The sequence below is a fragment of the Lissotriton vulgaris genome, chromosome 3_1 (genome assembly GCF_964263255.1).
Source record: "Lissotriton vulgaris chromosome 3_1, aLisVul1.2, whole genome shotgun sequence".
Taxonomy (NCBI): domain Eukaryota; kingdom Metazoa; phylum Chordata; class Amphibia; order Caudata; family Salamandridae; genus Lissotriton; species Lissotriton vulgaris.
In genome coordinates this window covers 1,246,744,411-1,246,769,297 of record NC_141689.1, presented here as the reverse complement: position 1 = coordinate 1,246,769,297, position 24,887 = coordinate 1,246,744,411, and the positions used below count along the sequence as shown (strand labels likewise).

General features: G+C 46.3%; 1 protein-coding gene across 1 annotated transcript in view; it reads left to right on the top strand.

Moving 5' to 3' along the window:
- The window catches only part of LOC147727737 (uncharacterized), a 214,146-nt gene that overhangs the window by 9,116 nt on the left and 180,143 nt on the right, over nucleotides 1-24,887 (top strand). Inside the window, exon 2 of the mRNA XM_086961737.1 lies at nucleotides 23,904-24,030. Within this exon, the coding sequence (XP_086817863.1) occupies nucleotides 23,904-24,030 (127 nt within the window). The remainder of the gene's footprint in view (nucleotides 1-23,903; nucleotides 24,031-24,887) is intronic.

Sequence of the window (24,887 nt, the reverse complement as noted above, 5' to 3'; positions counted from 1 at the left end):
TGCAGTACCCATAGAGCGTGCCTGACCTGCACCCTTGATTCTCTCGCCAACCCCAGTCCTCAGGAGTCCTGCTCCAGTGAAGCAGCACTCCTGGCCGCCTTCCTTGGTGTGGCCATATTGGCTTCTTTAATCACCTGCCCCAAGAGTCTTAGGTATCCTCACTGGCATTTTCCCTTAACACAGCATCCGACCCTTGCTCTGGGTCTGCAAATGACAAATTCAAAAAGGTGCTGCGCCGCTTTGTCCCTCCCCATTGCAATTCTCTGCCTCGGAGCTGCATGGTCCCCAGTTGTCTGTGCTCCCTTCGCCTGTGCCCGTTACAGCTTCTTATTGCTGCCCATCTGCTGCATTATACTCCGCGCCCCTGCCTCTCCAGTACAAGTCTTTTGATTTGGTTTCAAGTGGGACACATTTTACAGAGGTCCTTAGGTAAAACTATATGATACACTGCTTCCCTTAACCCCTTGCATGCGGCCGCGACTCTGCGCCTGTGCAGCAAAATCGCGAGTGGGCGGGTTTATGACAGCCCCCAGCCGTCATCAGCACACGAGCGCCGTACTGCATGACGGATGGGGGCCGTCATCAGCATGCAATGGGTTAATGAAAAGGTAATCTCCCAAAATTTAAAAAAAAAGCTGAAATTACAGTTTTGCCCCCAAAGGGAGCAAAGACATTCCTCATGCTCTTCTGAAAGGAACTAGGTTGACTGCCTGTGATTCCATACAGAAAAATATAGATTGGCATTTAGCAGCAATACTAGGCAAGTGTGGTAGCTTTTACCCACTATAAATATTGGGGACAAACCTCTGTGCTGGCCACAATTTCTACCCAACTTTTAATTCTGGTGCGGTTGCAAACAGAACTAGCCCTGCAATTGTATCAAGGGCCAGATCAGTTGAAATTAAATAACTGGTCTGTACTTGCTAGGGTTGGCCTAATGACAGTTTATAACTAAGAGATAACATAATTGTCTTATGCCCACTGCTGAATACTTGTAAAAATAGCCTATCACTAACATTTGAAAGTAAATAGTGTGATGTGTTGCTGGTATTGCTTTATTTGTCTTCTCAAAGTGTGGGACAATCAATGCTGATTTCTATGGCGGAAAAAGGAAGCAGTTCAATCTAGTAACAGTTACAGATTACCAACTGTATTAAAAAATGGGTCACGTAAAAGCAGATCAGGATTAAAATATTAATTAGTATGTAGTTAATAAAAAGCTGCTGTTTAGCTTCTGCAGGTCTAGTGCTATTGTAACATATGAAAAGCTTCCCTTACAGAAAGCACACTGACATAGATTTCATCAAATGGGTTGACCATTTTCAATTTTGCGCTTTTATGCTGTCATTGGAAAATTATGTGTTGTTAAACAATCAAAGGACCAAAGTAAATAGTCTATCTCCCTCACGAATAAAGTGTACAAAATGTCCAGACAGAACATCATGGTCACCCTCGGGATAGATGGAAAAAGTCAAAGATGTCTGCTTAAAATCTCAATCCTCAGGCAGTGATTGAGGCTGGCTGGAGTCAGCCTGGCTTTAAGCTCCTAAACATTGTCCCTCTCAGACAACTATTTCGGAGGCATCCGCATGCAGGCGTGTTGTCCTAACAATTCACATTTGCTTCTGACACATAAGTGGCATTTCTAAATCGTTTGATAACCCAGAAATGCTGACTATTTCTTAAGTAAAAGAACACGGTATGTCTTCGAACGACATAGTGACTTACTGAGGTCTGAATGAATGATTTTTGGGTTTTACTTTACTCCAGCCGCAAAAAGCAAAAATATAGGCCACATTTCTGGTTACCTATCAATTTTTGTTTCTAATAAGATTACACTTTTTGTTTCCTCAGTTGACTTGCAAAGTTCAGATTACCTGAGTTGGTTTAAAGGTAGCTGCTCTAACCAGTTCAGACTCCAGTAATTTAATTCTGTGTAATACACATAATATTTCTGGCAGGAGAAAGAAAAAAGAAACCCTATCAGCAATCAATACTCGAAGGACTGCAGTCCAGCATAACATAAGGCTGTTTCAGTAATAGTTACTTGGGATCTTAACACCAACTTGTTCTGGGGTGGTGATGATGAAGACTTAGCAGCTGCAGATATCAAGTTCTTTGCTATCCCCTCCATGTTATTTCCCACCCAGCATCAGGACAAAACTGGCAAAACCACAATAAAGTCACTACACAGTTTGGGATTAACGGTGCTCAATGGCTGTTTTTCCAGTTCATTCCTCTTTCATATTTCCACCAAAAGGCTAGCAATTATCAACTATAATTTTTTTTATAACCTTTATTTTTCATTTTGCAATTAGAACACTATGAGTGCACATTGTCCTGGGGGGTGGGGGGGAGAGTACAATGCATCGGACCTCATGGCCCTGTACAGTAAGGAGATTAATCGGCATCCACCGCCACACATGAGTATAATGTCCAGAGTTTGAGTCATCTGTGGAGCATCGGGGAATGTGAGCCATGTCTCCCATGCTAGTTTTATGAGTCCCGCATACTGAAGGTATTGGCCCCAACCCAGTCCAAACGCCTTGCACACCTGTTCGCAAGAAATAAAGGCATAATTCAGATACTAGTATGCCAGAACCTGACAGCCCCCTCCAAGCTTGTAATGACATGTTTCCCATCATCTTTCATACCGGGGCCAGGGACCACACACTCGGCTCCCATGGAACGGCACATGCCCGAGAACGCAAGCCATAAATGCTTGCCACGCAATCGCGGTCTGCCTGACCACATATTGCAAGTCGCCTGCAGCACCAGTCCCCTCCATCAGGGTGGCCGAAAGCCTCTCTAATTGGGCTCTGCTTCCAAACAAGTGCTTTTCCCAGTTGTCTCCCTCATCAAGCCATCGAGCCGCATGCTGTAGGGGCGCCTCATAGTAATACAGGTCCAATCTGGGGGCTTCTAGGCCCCCATCCTCATAGCACCTCGTTAAGACCTGCATGGTACCCTGCTGCGAAGACCCGCCCAGTAGAGGGCACCAGTAGGGAGCTCAGCTGACTAAACACCCTCATGGGGATGCTCCACAGTGAGTTTTGGAGCATATATAAGCAGCACAGGAGGACAACATATCTTGACCACCGCTACTCTTCCCCTGAGAGATAGCGGTAAGGTGTTTTAGAAAGCCACTGAACACTTCAGGGAGTCGAGCACCCCAATCATATTCAGTTGTAACAAACGTGCATCCACAAGGGCAACCTGTTCACTTAGGTATCAGAAGTGTCCAGTCTCCCAACCCAAACCCAGCCTCGGGAGGTCCTCCAGTGGCAACGCTGCTATACTGGCCAAAGGGAAGAGCATGAACTTGCGCCTATCCAGGCGTAAGCCAGAGTAGTTGGCAAACTCGTCCAGTAGCTGCAGTAATTTAGGCACCGCCACACGGGGAGATGCAATGTAAAACAAAGCATCGCCCGCATGCAATAATATTAGATAGGAGCTTTCCCCAATGCGGATCCCCCACTGTTCGAGTTCACATCGGGCCCACACCGTCAAGTGCTCGATGGACAGGGCAAACAGAAAGGGCATCGGTGGGCAGCCCTTTATCTGACCGACTGTGCCGTACTCTGACCCAAACACAGAGCTCTGTGTAAAGGAGTTGTACCCACCGACGGAAGTGTGGGCCAAAGCCCGTCACCCTCCGCACCGCCTGAAGATAGCCCCAATCCACAGTGTCAAATGCCTTCTAGAGGTCGAGGGACACCAGAGCCAATTCTTCTTCACTGGCCTGTACCTTGTGCATAACATGCGATAGATGCAGTAGATTCATGCCTGTGTTGTAGCCGGGGATAAACCCACACTGGTCCTCATGTATAAGGTGTGGCATGTGAGGGGCCAGTCGCCTTGCAAGGGCCTTACTTAACCCCTTCGATGCTGATGACGAGCTCAGCTCGTCATCAGCCACGGGGGGCGTGTGCGGATGACGAGCTGAGCTTGTCATCTTACGCGGCTTTTAGAAAAAAGCCGCGTAGGGGAAAAATAACCGCCGCAGCGATGCGGTTAAAATGTTAACGTCTGAATTGATCGTGGTAAGCGGGCTGTATGCTGCCGGGTCCTGTGCACCCCCCCAGCTTCAAGAGCATGCAAATATCCCTTCCCTGTAGAGAGGGAGGCAGGGCTCCCTGCTCGACCGTCTCATTGTATACTAGCAGCAATGGCTGTGCCAACTGTTCCGAATAGGCTTGGTAATATTCGGCCGAGAACCCATCCCCCCGGGCGCCTTGTCCCTTGGCAACTTATGAACTGCCTCCAGAAGTTCATCAGCCGTTAGTCATGCCTCCAGCTCCTCCTTGCCTGTGGGAGGTGCGTCAGCTGCAGCCCCTCCCAAAAACAGGACAAAGTGATCTGTCCGAACTGACAGGTCCACAACCTTCCCCTCTGCAGGTGTTGCTGAAACACTTCCAGTATGCCTGCTGTAGAATATTCAAAATTACCCTCTGCATTACGCATGCAGGTAGTCAACGAGGGGGCCCAATCCCTGCGCAAGATCCAGGCCAGTAGACTTCCTGATTTGTCAGTTTCTCTGTGGAGCCACTGGTGGTAACAAGTGAGCGTGTATTTCTCCAGTCTGTCTCAGATGTCACTAATCTGTTTGCTCAGAACGCGCTCGGGGTCATAGTCAGTTGGGTGGGCTTTGTCACCGGTCTGGTTCTCCGCCAATTGTGCCTTCCTTGTCCTTTAACTCCCTCTGCCGCTGACGGATGCCGCACGTAAGCCCTATACCCACTCCCTGCATTGCTTTCCACTCTGTTAAACAACTGGTTGTCCCACCTCAGGTAAGGGTCTTGTAATCTGAGAGCGCCCGAAAGAGAGTCACCCTTCCCTCCTGGTCCTGTAGTATTCAGGGGGCATCCTCCACCTTCAGGGTCCCCGAAGGGAGGTATTCCATCGCACCATGCAGCACAACGGCACATGGTCCGATAGGAAGCAGGTTAGATGTGTTACCTTGGCCTCCTGAAAAGCGGGAGTCTCTGGCACCAAAACCTTATTAAGCCTACTGTTTATGTTGTATGCAGGAGAACAACAGGACAAAAGCCTCTGGGCTGGATGTTGTGCCCTTCAAACGTCCTGTAGGCCTATTTCCCTCATCACTGCTTGCAGTTGGTTCGTCATATAGGACTTCATGCCAGCTCTGGGGTGGTTGCCTGTCCAGTGTAGGGTCAATGACGCCGTTAAAGTCCCCCAGCCATATCAAAGGTACGTCTAGCTCTGCAGTTATTAGGTCCTGAATCGCCTGGTATAAAGCAGGCTTGTCCATATCGGGGACATATGTATTCAGTATAGCTGTGCCTCGGCCATCTAACTGTCCTCACAGAAGCACAAAGCGGCCCCCCATGTCTGCCTCCATGTACTGAAGGGTGAACGGGGTGCCGGCGCCTCCCAAATCAGCGTCCCCCTAGCATATGTAGAATAGGAGGAGTGAAATACCTGACGCTGCCATTTCTTTCCACCCTCGCTGCTCCTGAGTCATCTAGGTGGGTTTCCTGCAAACAGGCAAACGTAATGGTGTGTCTTTTCAGGAAGGAGAGCACCCTATGTCGCTAGGTGCAAGTACCCAAACCCCTATAATTCCAACTGAGGAACTTAACCTCCTGTGTCATATGTACGCAATTCACCATTCATCCTGCCCGCTGGCCCCCAACTGCCACCCACCTCCCAATCGCCATGCACCCACAACAATTAGTCATCAATAAACCAATGAACAAAAACTTCCCACCCCCCACCCACGGACAATACATGCACAACATCACTGTTAAGAGTGCCCAACCCATGCTTGTCCCAGGACGTACACAGTTACCCCAAGCATCCAACAGGGACTTCTAATTAACACATGATGCTTCCCCAACAGGCCACCAGCAGAATATGACTCGTTTTTTCATATACCATTACTTCACAGCTTTTTGCTACAAAGTTTTTACTTAGCAAGTACCATTACTACCCAAGTTTTTAGTTTGCATACCTTTACATTGCAAGTGTTAATGTATGCAAACTAAAATCTTGCCTAGTAATAACAAACATTTACAATGCAATAGTTCTCGCAAAGAGTCCTGTCAATTGCTTCTTCATTTACATTTCGCAGAAGATTAAAAAACCTGGTAGGTATGTAACTGTTAACTTGTTCATCTGAAAAAGTAGCAAGAAATGAGATGCAATGCACTCGGACCAGAAAATCCAATTTGCATTGGGAATCTGACAATTCCGGGTTTAACCAAGAACTTATCATCACAACAGGAAGGTGAGGCAATTACAGTGGCAAGGCAGATTTGAGGCACCACACATTTGGTCTTAAAACACTTTCTAACGTGTATTGAATTCATATCAAACTGGTAAGTTAACGTTATTACCCCTACGGCGTTTGAATGTGTCAGACAAATTGCATGTTTGTGGGGCAGGTGTGGAATTGTTGCATCACGTTAAAAAAGAACTGTATGTGCGATAACACGCCTAAAGGCGCGTGAGAGTTTTTCTCATCTTCCCCATGCAGGGCACGAAAAGCAATGCCTACCACGCAGCTGGCTTTGGTTTTTATGCAGTGCCTCGCTGGCTGCGAAGCAAATGGATGAGTGTGAGCAATGCCAAGGGGTGGGTGCACTGGTTGTGAGTGTCCTATATGTCATGGCCTAGTACCGAGGAGCGCCACTTCCTGTTAATCAACAAGTTATTGGAGATGGAATACCTCGCGCAGTAACCATTACTTCCATTAGAAACACATAAAACCCATTACTTACTGCTCAGCGATTTCACACTTAGTTTCCCGGGTAACTGTTCCGTCAGCTAATGCCCTTTCAAAGACGGACTTCACCAAGTCTGCCTCTGAGATTATTTATTAGCCCTTGTTCTCTAGGCAGGTCTCATGCAGTGTTTTAAGCGAGTTAGAATTACGGGAAACTCTGCATTAGTTTCCAAAGAAATATCACATTTTTAAGGCAGTCGCATGAAGAACCGCACATGGCAGAGTTTTAGTAAAGGCCGCCTTGCCAAAGTACTCCCTCAATGCTCAGTTGACTTTGTTTACCCTAGTGTTACAATTTCACAGCTTTATTTACTCCGCCAATTTAACTGCGGATTTGTGACATGGAAAATCGTAAAGCCCTTCGGTGTAGATCTCTGTTTCCAGGATACTAAAAGGAACGTGGTAATAATTAATTTTACACTTTTGGGGTTCTCAAATCTAGGGTTCGATGATAAACACTCCTAAATCCTGTTGACCGGCCTCTGGTGCTGTCATTTAAGTTGGTATGTGCACACAAAGTCCAGGGTTTCAGAGAAGTATGCAATGAAAGCATCTAAATGTCATTTGCATTACCACACAGAAGGGGGCTGCAACAACTGCAATTCTGAGTAGAAACCAACTCACCTCCTACTTACTCTAATGTGAGCAATGAACAGAAAAACAGTCTTAAATTAGAGCGCAGCCACCGATTCTATGGGCTGGTGCACTGTTCACCCATCAGTGCTGAATGTCGATATGACATCAAATGTGCACGAGACACGGAGTACACAGAAGAGACAGCCCGGTGTGTGCAGCTGTCCTTCATTCAGGCAGCCTCCAGAGTCAGGGCAGGGCTGTCTGCAGATACCACTCACTCAGCAGCCCGCGCGCCCCTCCCTCCCTCCTCGCCGTGATCTCAGAGCTCGTGCCATGTGGGAAGAGAGGGCAGCTGAGGCTGCGCTACATCCCAGCCGCCGCGCAGATTATTGGATTGTGAGCGCCGAAGGTTTGTGCGAGGCGGGCAGGGGATGCTCTCGAGGGAGGGAGTCCCATGGGCTGGCATCCTGCCAAGCCCGGTACCCTTTACAATCACAGGAAGTTTTCAAGGCCATCGTGAGACTTATTTTTAACAGCAGGCTAGCAATACTGAACTAACCAATGCTTAAGTGCAGGCAGCGAGAGGCTGTTACCAGGCATCTCGGTAAAAAGACGGCGGGTTTTGTAAATGTAAGTTAATGGCTTCGCAGAGGAGGTCCGGGAGGTTTGGAAACAAGAGCGAGAAGATACAATTTAAAACGAGTGGTGCGCGCGTGCGCGCCACTGCAACACACGTGACCACATGGCCTATTGGTGTCTGTTACGCGCACCAAGCGCGTAATAGACACCAATAGGCCATGGGCGGAGAAATGCGCACGCCTGTGGCCTATTGCGTGCAGTCGTTCATTAAAAGACGCCCGCAAAGGCCAATAGCTGCCCACAAAAGGAAAAGCACACGCACGAGCGTGTGCGATTCCTAGGGCAGCTTACATACCCCGTTTTTCAATCACTAAATGCCTTGCGCTGCGCGAGCACTGCTGCGCAGGGCAACACGCAGGGCGTGAGCCCTGAAAAGACATTTACCCCAACACTACACTAAATACAAATACACTACCCTACACATAACAAACTCTAAAACACTACCCAAACACTACACTACCCAACACTACTCAAACGCCACTACACTACCCTAAACCCTAAACCCTAAATCACTGCACCCTGGACGACCCGCCCCCTTCCCCCAGCCTGCTCTCTACACTCAAACACTACCCTGCACGACACCCCAACACTACCCTAAAACGCTACCCTACACAACACCACAATACTACCCTAAACATTAAAACACTACCCCCTGCACAACCCTCCCCCCACCCCCAGTCCTGTCCCTTCACCAAAACACTACCCTGCACGACACCCCGACACTACCCTAAACCATAAAACACTACCCTACCCTACACTAACACCCAACTCTACCCTAAACCCTGAAACACTACCCCCAGCACGACCCTGCCCCTACCCCAGTCCATTCCCTACTCTGAAGCACTACCCTGCACAACCTCCGATACTACCCTAAAACTACCCTACACTACACAAACACCACATCACTAACCTAAAACACTACCCCCAGCACGACCCTGCCCCTATCCCCAGTCCTATACTGAAATACTACCCTGCACGACCCCCAACACTTTCCTAAGACACTTCCCTACACTACACAAATACCACATCACTACCCTACACCCGAAAAAAACTACCCCCAGCACGACCCTGCCCCTACCTCCAGTTCGGTCCCTACGCTGAAACTCTACCCTGCACGACCCCCTGACACTACCCTAAACTCTAAAACACTACCCTACACTACACTACCACCACAACACTACCCTAAACCCAAACACACTACCCCCAGCACGAGCCTGTCCCTACCCCCAGTCCTGTCCCTACTCCCAACCACTACCCTTCACGACACCCAGCACTACCCTGAACCAAAATACACTACTCTACGCTACACAACTACACTACCCTAAAACCTAAAAAAAAACTACCCCCTGCACGACCCTATCCCTAGCACAACGCCCCTGGCTTACCTCTCCTGACGTCCTCGTCCATGACGACGGGGGGCGTTTTCCCTATCCCTGAGCCGCCGAGTTTTGCCTGAAGTTGCGTTCTTCTTGCCACACTGAAAAAACTCCCTTACAGTACAAAATCTAAAATGACTTGTTTACTTTTCTACTCTATAATAGGACCATGGTGATGTTTTTTTTTTAATTCAATTTTGAGGCCTTTTGATTGTTTTAAACATATAAAGAAACATTCAATGGGATTTTATAATAGGACTTGACTTTTTTCAATTCAACGTGACATTTTAAGCATTACTGGTCATTGCTGAAAGTTCTTAAAAAACTTTTGATCCAGATGAATCATTATTTTTACTGCCCACATGCCAATTTGAGACATTTTTTTTCTCCAGTGCAACACTCTTCATTTCAAAACGGGTGAGTGACTAGCGCCATTGTTTAGCCATTACAACGCATGCGTTGTTACAACGCGTGTGCTGTAACAACTTACATAGTAAAGGCTACGCGTTGTGACATCGCATGCGTTGTAACGCATGCAAAGTAATGGTATGCGGAGTAAAGCCTCCGTAGTAATGGGTGATTACCCACCAGCCATGTCTTCTGCAGCTGCTAACAGCCATTAGTATCGATCAGCATCCAAATCTGGGCTCAAAATGTGTCCCCTCTCCAGTTGCTCAACTCCCCCCACCCCAAACCGTTCAGAGTGCAATCCAAGCCACTGCACTCATACTAGCATCGCTACCAGGGCACCCACATCAAACTCAGGCCCAGTACTCAATACATACATGCGGGAGTACACAGACCAGACTTCAACTGTTCAAACCGTTACTTGGTTCTGACTTCTTTTTGGTCAGGAGCCTCGACCATCAGGATCTCAGGTACAATGTCCGCAATTGGACCCAGTATCTGCGACTGCCTGTCCGGGTCCAGTGCCACATTCATTAGCTGCAGATCAAGTGGCCCAGGACCCGTGGCGGGGGCCAGCTTCAACGATCTGTCATCCACCACAGTGACCATGTGGTCGCCCGACGAGGTCCGGTCCTGTGAAGGCGCAAGCTCAGACTTACGCTGGGAATCCTTTTTGCTGTGGGAGCCCCATCTTTGCTTCAGGCCATGCTGTTCTCGGGAAAGAAGTTTCTCCCCCTGAATCTCCAACCACTCCCAGACCTCGCTGGGAGATTAGAAGAATTGATCCTTGCCTTGTGACAGGACTTTCAATTTGGCGGGGGCAAAGGAGCATATATTGCAATTGTAGAGAATGTAACTTCTGCTGAAAACATTTATAATTTTCCTGAACCTGTCTGGTATAATCCGGGTAAATAGAGATTTTGTTATTTTGAAAGTGAAGATCCGGACCTTCCCTCGCCGTCTGCACAATGCAGTCTCGGTCACGGTAGTTCAGCACTTTCGCTATTATAGCTCACAACAGGGTATTCCGGGGGGTGGGGGGGGGGCAACAGGGTCCAGTGGGATCTCGCAATAACCAACAGATCTGATAGTCCCCGGGAGCACAACAAGGTGTGAACCCACTTCTCCAAGAATTGCTCAGCCGACCCTTGCTCCACACGCTCCGGGACCCCCAGCACCCGGATGTTGCTGCGTGGAGCACTCCCCTCTGCATCCTCCGCCGGCTGCTCCAGTGGCCCTCGTGGCTACCGACATTTGAGCCACCTGTTGTTTTAGTGATTCACTTCTCCCTGCAGATCTGCAATATCTCCTTTGGCTACCGTGACCTTCTCAGCCACTCTCCGCAGATCCGCTCAGAGGTGGTTAATATCAATCAAGTCAGTCTTGATGCGATCCTCTAGGGCATTCCTGGAACCCTGGATGGAGGCCAAGAGCTCAATCTGGGATGGCTCCACTCTCTCTTCCTCTTCCTCTGCCTCATTGCCCCTGTCTGCCTAGTAATTTGCTGCAGCGGGAGCCTGGACTTGGTGAACTGGGTGATCATGTTGGATCCAGCAGCCCTTGCCGCCCTGTCTTTGCCCATGTTCACTACGATGTGGCGGGATCACTGCCCCCCTCGGACTAACAGCCCCTGAGTCTCCTCCAAGGGATAGGCTGAGTACAGTACCTTTCGTCTGTGACAACTGCTGCAGCAGGAGGTGTTCGCTCAGTAGGGCCTTCCAATCTGTCTGAGGCAGCTGTGGGGGTTGGGGTGAAGCCAGCCCGCTTTGGCCGTGGTCCCAATTCCCACAACCCCCTGGCTGACATGTCGCACGCCACAGAACACACCCCTCCTTACCACCAGGCAGGCAAGATGGAACAGCAGGGAGGTCCCAGAATATCCTCTCTGCATGAGGTTAAACAGTCCATACAGCCAGGGCCGATGTCGTAACACCCACTGCACTCTGGGCCAGACTCTTTGTTCCTGCAGGGGTTAGGGTGTACAGGCCCAAATCCTCAGCCAGGGCCGGCCTTAGGCCCGACGAGTCCCTCCTCCCCGGGGCAGCCCCAATGGATCAGGCGATTGGAAAGGAGTCTGTTCAATAATGGCACACATGGGACGCTGCGCGGACCACCAGGAATCAGCAGGGAAACAGCAAGGCCACCACTTGGAGTGCCCCGCAAATGCCAGCCCGGCACAGTGACCGGGGAGTCTCACACCAAGCGTCGCTCTGTGTGGCAGTCATGGCGCGCAGTCCCGGACCGCAGCGGGGCAGCGCAGGCGGACACGAGCGCCCGCCAAGCCCCTCATAGCCCCAGGCAGGAGGGACCGTGAGTCCGGTGAAGGAGAGTTCTCACAGGTGGGTGAGGTAGTTCTTGCCCTCGTGCCCAAAAGGACGAGCCGCAGGCTGCAGGGCAGACGGTCGGCCGGGGCAGCCGCCACACATCTGAAAGGGCCAGCCGGCCCATACCAAAGCCCAAGATTTCAGTCCCTAGCTCCCTCCAACGATGGGGCTCCTCCACTCGGCAGTCCCGGATCCGCGGCTAAGTTGTCTCCACCCGTGAGGGCAAGAGGCGCAATCTGCCTCGGATCCCCTGCACGCAGGCCAGGCATTGCAGCACCGGCCAGCAGGCTGCAGTGCAAGTCAAATAATCCCAAGCTCCAGAGTCCCCCAGAGCGGCTCCGCACAGGCACGTAGGCAGCCCGAGTTGGCTGCAGTAATTTGCAGGGCAATCTGCGGATAAGTGAGCAGGATTAGTCCAGATCTTTGGGCTGCCTGATATGAAGCTCGAGGACTCCCGTCCTGTCAGCCATTATGCTTTGCCACGCCCCTTTATCGACTATACATAAATACCATTAGAGGTCTTTCACTTAGTTTCTGGCTTTGAAATTATGACATTTGCTGGCAGTGATCATTTCTCGCATGCATGCTTTCATCCCTCATGCGCTTCCCTGCAGTACATACAAGAAGTTGTTTGCCAAACCCTGTGAAATAACCAAAAGTGGGAGCATTAAAAGGGACCTCTCTACAAATGCGCTGTTCCACATATTGACCAAGACAAATTGGATAATTTGAACCCTTTACCACATATTCATAGCTAACTTGTTGGGTCTCACTGAGTAGCAAGCTAAACTTGCACATAGATAAAAAAGTGCGCCATAGAACTATACCATTTATTGGCTGTTGCTCACTGGACCAAAATATATCCATTAGTATTGGACTATGAAACATTCATTACCCTTAAGTATGAAAACATAATACAGTGCATATGATAATATGGCACTGAAAGTGGAGTTTATTAGGCAACAACACCAACATAAGAATGCAGTGTGGAAGGCAAATACTGAAGCAAATGGTAAGAGATAGTTGGATTTTTTTATTGTGTGCAAAGGCACTCTGGAAAATGATGGCGTATGTTGAATGCTTTGTTAATGAAGGTGTAAATCGGGATGTTAATTCCATATCTGTCACCGATTAGCTAAATTTTATTAGCTCATTATATGTGACTGATGATTCTCCCCGGCCTCTCGTGAGGGGATCTGTTTCAGAGTGGCCCCGGATAGCTATTTCCTTCAAAGTGGTTCATAAAAGTTTGTCCTTTATGCGCATATGGGTGCCACAGGACCGAATAGGATCTTTGCAGCAGGCCTTGGAAATGAGACAGCTTTTGGGAAACAATGCTGACACCTCTGTACAATTTTTTTTTTTCAAAACCAATACCTCTGTACAATTTTAGTTTCCTTTCTAACACCATCCCTGAAAGTTTGTGTGGATCAATTCAGTTTCCGATCCTCAAACAGGGTTCATTAATTTCCACAGAAAATTATCACCTGATTGCCTTATTAGATTTTGGGGCGTTGGTACACTAAATTGTTCCTACAGGATCTTGAAAATTGGCTTAAAGAGAATAAGCGAATTCTCGTTTTAGGTTGCAGCCTACCAGACAGCACATATGTCTGCGATTGCTAAAGACATCTTGGGGACTTTCAGAAAGTTGACCTAGGAATGCATTCCGCCCGTCGCTTCCTATTGGTTTGTAACTCATGTTTCCTTGCTTTCAATTTGCTGGCTTTATTTGCTTTGGGCTGTCCAGGTTCAGTTTGTCTCTCCCATTGCCTAAACTATATTCACAGTATTCTTCCACAAACCCGTTTTCTGTAAACAGGCCTTTAAATCTTGCTCTTATCTCGTCATGTTTGCTGGTCATTTAAAGACCAACGTCAAATGTCAGGTGCTGTCTTATCCTTGTTAGGGCCTCCTTTCTGTAAACAGAGCTGTAAATCTTGTTCTTATCTCATCACATTTGCTGGACATTCAAAGACCGAGGCCTAATGTCATGCACTTTCATCCAGTGACGCCTGCCTACTTTTCTTTCTCCCACTTCAAAGTTAGAGGATTTATGTGACAATCTTGCTGTATACTGGGGGTAAACCAAGAAAACACAAGGAGATGGTGGACGGAGCACTGAAACTTTTCAGACACTCTCCCCCAGTCACAGATCTGGGTTGAATCCATCATCATTTTTAGTTTACTTCACCACCTCAGTTCAGTACCTGCTCTATGCAAATCAGTCTTGACCCTGTGCCTCATGGGTACAGTCCAGCCCAAACTACCATGCCAGGTCACCCCTGAAGCGGAAACAAGCATCCTGGGACTGGTTTCTGGGTAACACCCTTCATCAGCCAGGCAAGCTTGAATCCAGTGGCAAACACTGGGGGTAGGCAGGAAAGAGTTTTTTCCTACCACACAACAAGATTTAAATAAACTGAAAGTTTTTCATAATATATCAATCAGAATTAGGAACACAAATGAAGCACATTTGTTGTTAAGTCTGAAGTGTGTTAGAAACAACTTTAATATGATCAAAACAAATTATTACACTGAGGTGATGCAATTTCCACACATTTTCATCTATGCACTGTATATTTTCTTGTGTAAAATTCAAACAAAAAAAATCAGAGGCCACCTTGTACATCTCAGTCAACCACTTGTAGTGTGTGGCTAGATGGTGCGAGCACCAGTGATGGAGGATGCAGAATTTGGCCGTTGCCCTTGCCATTGTCAGTAGCCTTTGCTTATGGCCAGTTATGTTGAACAGATCGGTGGTATTGTGCAGCAAGACTGTTCGTTTCAGCAGGTTGGGTGGACAGGTCAAGGAGGGAAATAAGGGTAGTTCCAGTTTTGGGTCATAGGCAATGGATTTCTGGGCACTCAAAAGTACAAGTTCCTACCAGTATACTATAGTGGATAGAAATATATGAAGCCAGAAATATCAGTGTGGCTGCCACAGGGGAATTTGGGGCCAAGTACCTGGAAAATGGAGACTCGTTAAAGAAGGATTAGAAAAAGCATAACAAAGGATTTTGCAGGAGACATGATGGAAGAAGGGGCAGCGAAGGGCAGCATGCTAGGAAAGATATTGGAGTTGATGCTATAGCTGTTGTGTTAATTTTATGACAAAGTTGATTTGAGCTACTGCAGATGTATTGTTCTTTCTAAAATGTTGCTATTGTTTTTGAAACTATTTGGAAACATGCAATACACACATTTATTACAAAAACAAGTCTCAAGGAAACATTGTTTTCTGTCAAATTCATCCAGGTTCCTCTTGGAATACAGAAATGCAGGGTAACACTATATTCATGCTTACATGAACCAGAAGTCAACATACTAATTGCATCACCAATCTGAAAGGCAATTTTAACACATTGCATCTTGTACTCTATCCATTGTGGAGATCACCAGAGGCTACCTGGATAACACAAAGAGAGCAATCAATACATGGATTTTAAGTTTAGGATGAGGAGAGGCAGCAGGAACTGGAGGGATGTGGCTTGGCAATAATTACTGCCACCAATAGCTACCTTTTCCTAGGTTGATTGCCTGCTGAGGGATGCCTAATGCTAAGAATGATTGCCCTGTGAATAGTTCTGTTGTACAAGATTTACAAGTCTTTTGGTGCTTATGAAATCATTGAGAGATGAAGAAAACAGATCAGATTGGCCGAGCAATCAACTGAAAGGCAGCGTTTTTAAGCATGCCTGAAGAGCAATTGTGGTTTTACTAGCTTTCCTAAGTCCAGGAATAGTTTTTGATTTACAAGGAGCAGAGCTGAAATTTCTAGGATTGTAAGATTTTGAACTTTGATTAATAAAATTAGGCACAGTATGGTCTATGGCATATCACAAGCACATTCAAAGTTCCAAAGTGATGCATGCTTGCATAGGAAGTCAGTGGAGAGATCTCAAAAGAGAAGTAGCATGAGAATGCTATAGTGCCAGAGAGACTAAACGGGCAGCTTGAAGTCTCAGACGTACTGGTGTTTTGATGCCTAAATATGCAGCATTGCAATAATCAAAGCGAATGACCTCTTGACAGTCATTCACCATACACCCGTCGTCCATTGCCCTCCGGTGGCGGACCCCACACCGCTCGCCTATGGCAAATACCTCATCGTCTTCCCAAAGCTCAACCCTGAGCTTCCTAATGGGCCGTGTCAAATCGGGGTTACCAGCGGACCCCTGTCCCCCTAAGGTGTTTCGAATGGCACTCCCCGGGGTAGAGAGCGAGGCTCTCAACTTGCTAAATTGGTCACTTGAAATCAGCCATGTCCCGACAAATTTAAGGAAGCTAGAGTCATACCCCTGCTGAAAAAACCAGGGGCGGATACAACTAACCGTAAAAACTTTAGGCCAATTTCCCAGTTTCCTTTTCTGGCAAAGGTGCTGGAACAACATGTGCTGAAAACCTTATCACACCGCATCGAGGAAAATCAACTACTCCAAATGAAACCGGCAGGTTTCAGGGCTCACCACAGTACAGAACTGGTAACGCTACTTGTGATGGACGAACTTAGGCTCATGGCCGACAATAAGAAGCCATGCGCCCTGGTCCTGCTAGACCTGTCCGCAGCATTCCATGTCATGACCAACTTTTGTCACGGGTCAGAGTTGGGCATCTAGGGGCTGGCATTTCAATGGCTTTCGTCCTTCCTGTCAGGCCGATCCCAGAGGATCCAAATGGCTGACCAGGATACTGGCGAGCTAGCATGCGGTGTCCCTCAGGGTTCGGTGTTTTCGCCCCTTCTTTTCAATGCCTATTTTCAAACTTGGTGGCCGCATTGACCCGCATGGAGTGCCAAGTCTTCAATTAAGCGTATGATACCCATATCATCATACAGATTGACAACTCTCCCACTGCCCACGCACGGACGCAGAATATTCTGAAGTATACAGTTAACTGTATGACAGCCAATTCTCTCAAAGTCAACTCCAATAAAACCGAGGTACTGGCCATTACCACGGATATCAACCCATGGAGTGACCTCTTCTGGCCACGAAAGCTTGGCACTACTCCCAAGCCAGCCCCAGTCATTCAAAGCCTAGGCATAAAAATAGATGCCAAGCTTTCCATGTCTTACCAGGTATCTACCGTGGTGGGGCCATGTGTGGGCCTGCTAAGACCGCTCCGGAGACTCTACCCCCTTCTCTCATTTAGGGCACTCTGAATGGCTGTGTCAGCAATGATCATGTCACGGTTAGACTATGGAAACTCTCTATATATTGACCTTCCAGAGAAGCTGCTAACGAAACTCCAAGTAATCATGAATGATACTGCCAGATTGATTTTCAGGCTCCCAAGGCGGGCTCATGCCACCCCCTACTGCAGCAGCTGCACTGACTTCCGGTCAGAGAACCAGGTTCAAGGGTCTGTGCATAGCCCACAAAGCCATCCATGGTCAGGCCCCAGCATACATTAAGTCAGTCAGTCAAATTAACTTTATTCGATTTGATAAAATCATACAAAGTACATAAAAACAGTATTATTTACAGTTAAAAAAGAATTAAACAATTTCATGTGTAAACAAGTTAATTTGGCAAAATGGATGCATTAAAATATTTAAAAAACCCGTTATGTACATCAGTTTTCCAAATTCATGCTCCTTCTGGCTCTGGTTGCTGCCACAAGGAAATTGGCCATGGCAAAAGTAATACAAATACATTAAGGACCGCCTTGTAAACTATGTGCCAGGGCGGTCCCTCTGATCTTCAGATGCTGGATCTGGCTTACCCTCGCTTTAATACTTCCTCCAAAGAGGGCAGAGCCTTTTCCACAATGATCCTTCAACTCTGGAATAAGCTTCCTGCAAGCCTTTGTAAGGAACCTCTCCTCCTTCCATTCAGGAAGAAACTCAAAACACTCCTTTTTAGGCCTCGCACCTGGCGATACAGCACACACACACACACGCATGTACACACACCACACACACACACAACACACACAACACACACACAACACACACACACACACACACACACACACACACACACACACACACACACACACACACACACACACACACACCCCCCCCCCCCGATTCCCCCCCCCCCCCCCCCCCCCGCCGCCACCCCACCCCCAGTACAACTAAGCCCCACTCACTGCATCAGCGCCACTCCTGACTTCTGCAGCCTCCTCGGGGCTCTCCCTCAGGCATGGGAGCCCCGTGTCACCACTGCTCCTCTGGGCCAGCAACTCCGTGGACGCAGGCTTCCCGCAGAAGATGGAAGTCCCGCCCCACAAAAGGCGTGACGCTCCCGAACTTCCGGTTTCGGGATTTGCACGCTCACTGCTTGTCTTTTTTTTCCTTTGGATGAGGACTTTTTTTTATTGCAACCTAACCTTCCCCCAGCCCCTCAGCCCCCCCAAATCGCAGGCCTAAACCATGGCTGGGGAAGTTTGCTGCCAGCCAGGCAATCTGTTCGAATCCAATCTCCAGAGCTCATTTGGGATTCACAGGCGGGCGCTTTTGATGGAGTCTGGCTCTGAAGGGAATGCAGCCGCGGCGGTTTCAATGTGTCTCGCAATGAGACATCAGACACGCCCGGGCTTCGCACTCATTTCAGCGTTGACACTCTGAAAGCACCGGTGTGTATCTCAGAAGAGCAGGCAGGTTGTTTTTGTGTAGGCCCAAACGCGGAGGTGTGCCAGTGAATGAACCGTTCCTTGAAGCGGCGGCAAGCACTTGGAGGCTCCGATGCTCAAGAGTCAAGACACTTCTGGACAACTCGCGCGCCTCACGCAGGTGTGTACTGTTGACGAGACACTGACGTTTCCAAAACAGCAGTCTATCCCGGCTCTCAGTTTTCCATGTCCATGATTGAGTAGCTCATCCAATCCAAGTGTTTTCCCCGTGTATTCTGGGACTTGTAGTCTTGATTTTAGAAGGGCTTAAACCGAAACGGGACTACAACTTCTAGAATACAAACGAAAAAAACTTGGACTGGACGGGCCACCAGCTTGGACCTGGGAAACCGGAGACCTCTGTTCTGTAAGGGGACTCTGAGCGGTGTAGCAGTCTGCACCAATCAATCAATCTCTTTGTATGCAGGGGTCCTTTCAGGATGTCAGGCTAACCACCATATAAATAAGCTTTAAAATCATTACATATAAATGTGTTTTACACGGATATCTTTCAGAAACCGGCATGTAACCAGCACTCCGGACATTAGCCTTGATACCTCTGCATACCCATGTAACACAGGTTTACACACAGTAAATGTAGCTAAATCTTACTTATATACTCAGAGGTTACCCTGCAAGTACTGCAGTGGGCATGTGTGGTGCAGAGGAACCAATTTCCACAGGTGAACGGGAACAGACATAATGCACTTTTACAAAGTGTTACCCATGTGGTCAATAGATCATTGCTCTTAACCAATCTGGAACATGCACCCCCCCCGTCCTCCTCTGAAATACTGTTCAGGTCTTCACTAAAGATATTCTACCTACACAAGCAAGGCAGAGCCTTCTTGGCAACACAAGAGGGTGCAGTGAACCATAGCACATCACCTACCTTACCAACTACCTTAGCTAAAGAAAGGGTGGTAAGTGACCCCGCCCAACCATACCAGCTCCCTTACCCCACCCAGAGGCAACAGAAGAGGTACTTACTGTCACGCACAGGCAGTTTACAGACTGTAAATAGGAGGGGAGGAGGTAGGTGTGAGGAGAGGGCACCTTGCCTGTGACTCGATGACACCTTGTGACGCAGACTGAGAAGTACGCGTCATTGCGTCACGTCTCAGCACGTCTTCGGCGTTTTCCTGCTCCATGTTAGATTTAGGATGTAACCCCCTTCCTCGCTAGAGAGCTGCAAATAAACCACTTGGACAAAGTGCATGTCACTTCTGCTCATCATGTAAGCGTGCTGCGTCAGTAACTTTAATTAATAAGCAGAATAAAAAATAGACATTATCGCACGTGACCAGGATTAAAGGGGGAAAACTAGACTACCTGCTCCCCCATTGACGTCTAGCACTTGGCACCCCTGGGCACAGAAGCTCAATGAGGACAAGCATGGCCACCTTCTGCAGTCCAGCTGAAAGGTGAAGCCGGCCTACTAGACACAATGGAGCTCCTATGTAGGAAGAAGGAGTTGAGCTGCCCCAGAATGAGGAGAAAAGTAAATGTGGAGCAGTGAGCAGCTCCTAAACAAGCATAAGCTGCAGTGTAAAGCTGCGGCGTCAGTCGACTAGTGTGTCCAGCCACCCGATCCATCTTCCGGCATTACCAGTGCTTCTGAGCAGGATCACGGTGTGGGCAGCTAAGGATAGGCTTGGACCTGCACAGCTCTGGAACCTAATCTGCAATAGACACCTGTGTGGCTTAAGCAGTGTTGAGGCCAAAACTAGATGTATTGTATTTACATAGCGCTTACTACCCTTGACGAGCCGTCGAAGCGCTAGATGTGCTGCTTGGATGGGACAAGAGATGACTTGCAGCGTCATTATTCAGCACACATACCAGCGTGACGTAATTTGCGGACTTAGACGCCTCGCTTTGCTATTTCTAGGACTTCCTGGGAGCATCATGAATTTTTTCACAAATACATCTTAAGTTCCCAGATCTATCACACTAGCCGTTTGCACCAGGGATATCTTGAGGATTTTGGGGGCCCTGGGCCAAGCATCACTCATCGCCACCACAGCATCACTCTGCGCCACCACAGCATCAATCTGTGCAACCATTCTACAACAACTGGTTCAAAAATGTTCTCTCAATGTTTCAAGCTTTATTACAAATGTCACAAAAAGATGTTAATATTTCACTTCTGTTCTTGGATTTTCGTCACAATAAAATAGACTGAACATAATCTTCACAAAAGTTATTTACAAAAGTTTAAGCTATTGCCATTATAAATTACAATTACTTTTATTTAACTAATTAATTATTTAAAAAAATTAAAAGCCATTGGTATTTCTAATATCAATACATGTAAGTCACGTAAATACAAAACATGTTGCATTTCAAATGCTATAGGTATCACATTTGCAAAAGTTAAAAAGTATTGGCATTGTAAATGACAAAGCTATTCATTTCGCTACTTTCAAAACCAACACATAAATAAAATAAAAATTTCCCACTGTTGCTATAAGAATGCAAAGAAGGGTTCCATTGGGAAGTAAAGCTGTCTTGGTAGCACAGACAACCAAAATAATGTATTACATTTTTTATCCTTACTTTGTGTTTCTCCCGACCATCCACTCTTAACATATAATCAAGTATGGATGATTTGTGATTGCTACACCTTAGAGCTCTCTTTGTGTTTTGTAATATTTCCTGTCCATCGAATTACACACTTGTATGATTTATTGTGCCCCGTGTGTGATGTAAAGTGCCCTTACACATTATACTGGGATAGATAGGGCTAGAAAATAAGTAAATTAAAAACAATATTTCTTTCAAATGTTGCATTCTTACAGTGTAAGCACATCTATTACATGGGGGAGTTTGAGCAAAGTTAAAACAAGCATTTACAATGCAATAGGTCTCGCATTATTAAAGTTTGAACTATTGCCATTGTAAATGACAATGCCTTTCATTCATTTGCATCAGTGCGTAAACAAGCACTTCGTACTTATAGCCCATGCTTATGAGAAGCAAGGCTGGCAGTCTCTTTTACTGCCAGCCTTGCTCATCGTAAGCAAGGACTATACGTTCAAAGTGCGTGTTTATGCACCGATTGCAGGTTTTAAAAACAAATGAATAAAAGGAATTGTCATTTACAATGCCAATAGCTCAAACTTTAATGCTGCGAGACCTATTGCATTGTAAATGCTTGTTATTGAAGTCGGGGAACATCCTAGGCCAAATTTCTGCGCACACTCCTGCAGATGTGCCAAGGTTGTGCTCTCTCTCCTAGCGCTAAGAGATCCGTCGGTGATTACATGCTTTAGAAATCCCTGTTAACATTAACATAATCTAATTTAAATCCAATCAGCCCAGATATTGCAACACAGTAACAGTTTTGAGTCATGAAGGTACATTTGGAGACCACAGCTGATACTTGTGTTTCTTCTTTTCAGTGGTATCAATATGGACTTCCAAGCTTTACAGAGCTTGCTGGTGTGGGACAAGGACCAAAATCTTAAGACCTTAGAAAAGAATGCCAAGGTGTGGGACATTTGCTATAGATGTCATCTTCAGTTTTTTTGGTGTTTAATTTTATCCAGTGGTATTTCATCCTTTCTCTGACCTCTGACAGACGGCACAGAAATGATTAGTCCATGTCCCACATGAGCTCAGATTAAGCATAGGTGCATAATCTGAGCTCATGAAATCTAATAACATTAGTCATGGATATGTCATGTACATTAAGTAGGAATGGTGATAATGGCGACATTTTGGTATACTGCCATTAATCGGTTTCAAAGTCAACAGGAAAGGGCCAGAGCCATCTTTTGGTTTCTATCAGAGAGACCGGTGGTAAACCACTGGCCCACTCTTCCTTCAGTATCGCCTTCATGAAGTTCTTGACTTAATAGTCTATGGTCTGCAGTGCCAGATTCCACTGATAGATACCGCTGATTCACTGTAGAATATCCCTCATGCTGTAACAGCTCTGAAGAGACAAGAGTGTTTTCTCAGTCGCCGTAAAATGGTGGCCCATGTTTTATTCACTGCCAGATGGCTCTATGCAATATCTATGTTCTAAATGTAATAGTAGGAAGTCAAATAATTTATGTTTAATATCAATCTGCAACATTATAAACCACCCAATATTGATTTAAACTTTATTGTGATGGTATGTAGATTTGGAGTTGGAACAGTAAATCTACTTCAATATAAGTATTTTTTAAATTATTTAACTAACACTTCAAGTAGTGCTCTTATACTACGAGGTATGGGGGAGATTTTCAATATAACACAAACAGTGACAATATTGTCTTACATCGAATAATAAAAAGTGTTTGAACTAGCAGATTTAAGTAAATTAAAGTAATGTAACATGCAAGGATAGAACTCTGGACAGTAGATGGGGGTCAAGACAGGGAAACAGAGGAAAAGATGATCTAGCTAAAATAAGCTGACAACAAACAAGAAAAGAACTGTGTGCAACAAATCAACTCTGGACGCGGGATGAATGGTGAGATAGGAAGATGGGGCGAAATAAAACTGGTCCAGAGGAGCTGCCAACAAGTCAAAGGAAGTTCAAAGCAATATTAGATTGCAACACGTGGGTTGGTAGGAAGAGGATTCAAAGGCCAGATAGAGTCTAAAAGGTTGTGCAGGAGGTAAAGTAAGGGAGAACCTGAGAGTAACACACTGTTCAGTAGGCAGAGGTGCCAGAATCAAGGCATGGGAGAGAGTGATGCATGGGTGGTGGAACCAATGGCGAGAGAGGGTTTAGTACATTGAAGGGGCAGAGCCCTTAACTAGTAATCAAGAGTGGGTTCGAGGATGAAATCGCAGGTGAGAGTAAGGCTGTATTTATTTACCTTGATGATATAGTAGCAGTCAGTACTGTAGAGTTGATAATGACGCAGATTGATATTTTTAAATTCTGTATTATGACACTCAACCAGTTTGTCTTGCATTATATCTTCTGTTTATTGCCAGTGGTGGTTGACCGTGAATTAATAGATAGCTCAACTACTGAGATAAAATGGTGTTTTGCGTTGTGTACAAAAATATGTGAATCTTCTTAACATATGGAATACATTACCTGTGTTTGGGTAGGGGAGAATTCACAAAACACAAATGTTAAAGCCTCCTCCTCTGCTTGACTGCCCAAGCAGATAGAAGCATTGCACTGTTTTAATTGTCCATCTTACACATTTAATGTTTTGGCTAGTATGGTTGTTGAGAATATCTTACAATTTTTTGTTTTTTCAGGCACCCGTTACATTTCAGGATGTCGCTGCCTGTTTCTCTGAAGAGGAGTGGAAGCTTTTACACGAGTGGCAGAAGGAACTTTACAGGAATGTAATGAAGGAAATTCACCAGGCATTAATTTCTCTTGGTAAAATCATATTCTCCATATTTTATAAGGATGACTATTTAGTTTTGGTATATTTGGTAGGAAAAGGATGTTAAGCCAGGAAGCTGAGTCAGCAGAACACGTGGGTATACTTGTCTAGGCCCAAGCTTAACATCTTTTTTCCTTCTAAAGTACTTGCACCAATTTGTAATTTTGTAAAGTAATACTTAACCAAATAACATACATTTTAAAATGCAACAGTCTCTAATAAAATACTATTGTACACTATGGTAACTCTAATTTATCTTGAATGATGGATGCTTTACCATCAAATATTTAGAAACAATAAAAATGTAAGTTCCGTTCATAGGTATAATGGGCAGACTTGCCAATTTTCCCTGTTTGAAGGCATCCTCCTTTGCAGTAATTTCTGGGTTTTTTTATGGTGCTCTACTCAACAGACTCCAAAGGAATTTAAATATTGAGAGCTGTGATTAATGGCCATCCAGTGTTCAGGCATAATGATGAACAAAATACTAAATTTCATGGATGGGAAATTTTAAGTGTGTTTAAGAGCACTCCCTAGGTTGTTGTAATCTGTCACTAGAGGGGACCAGAAAGGACATTATGGTCCATGCCCAGTTCTATTGAGGCCCTGCTCAGCTTTAGCGAAATGTATTCATATATTTTTCGGTTTCGCCTTGGCAGCACTTGCGCTGTCTCTTAGAGACATGCTGTACTCGGGTATGAACTTTAAGCTCCGTCCATTTCCCGCCCACCTTTTCAATTGACTCCTGGTACTGTTCTTTGTAAACGGTAGCTTTTAATTCATTATTAGGTTTAGTAGTCCCTCCTTTTCTCCTGTTGTAACCTCCTATGAGGACTGCCCCATTACATGT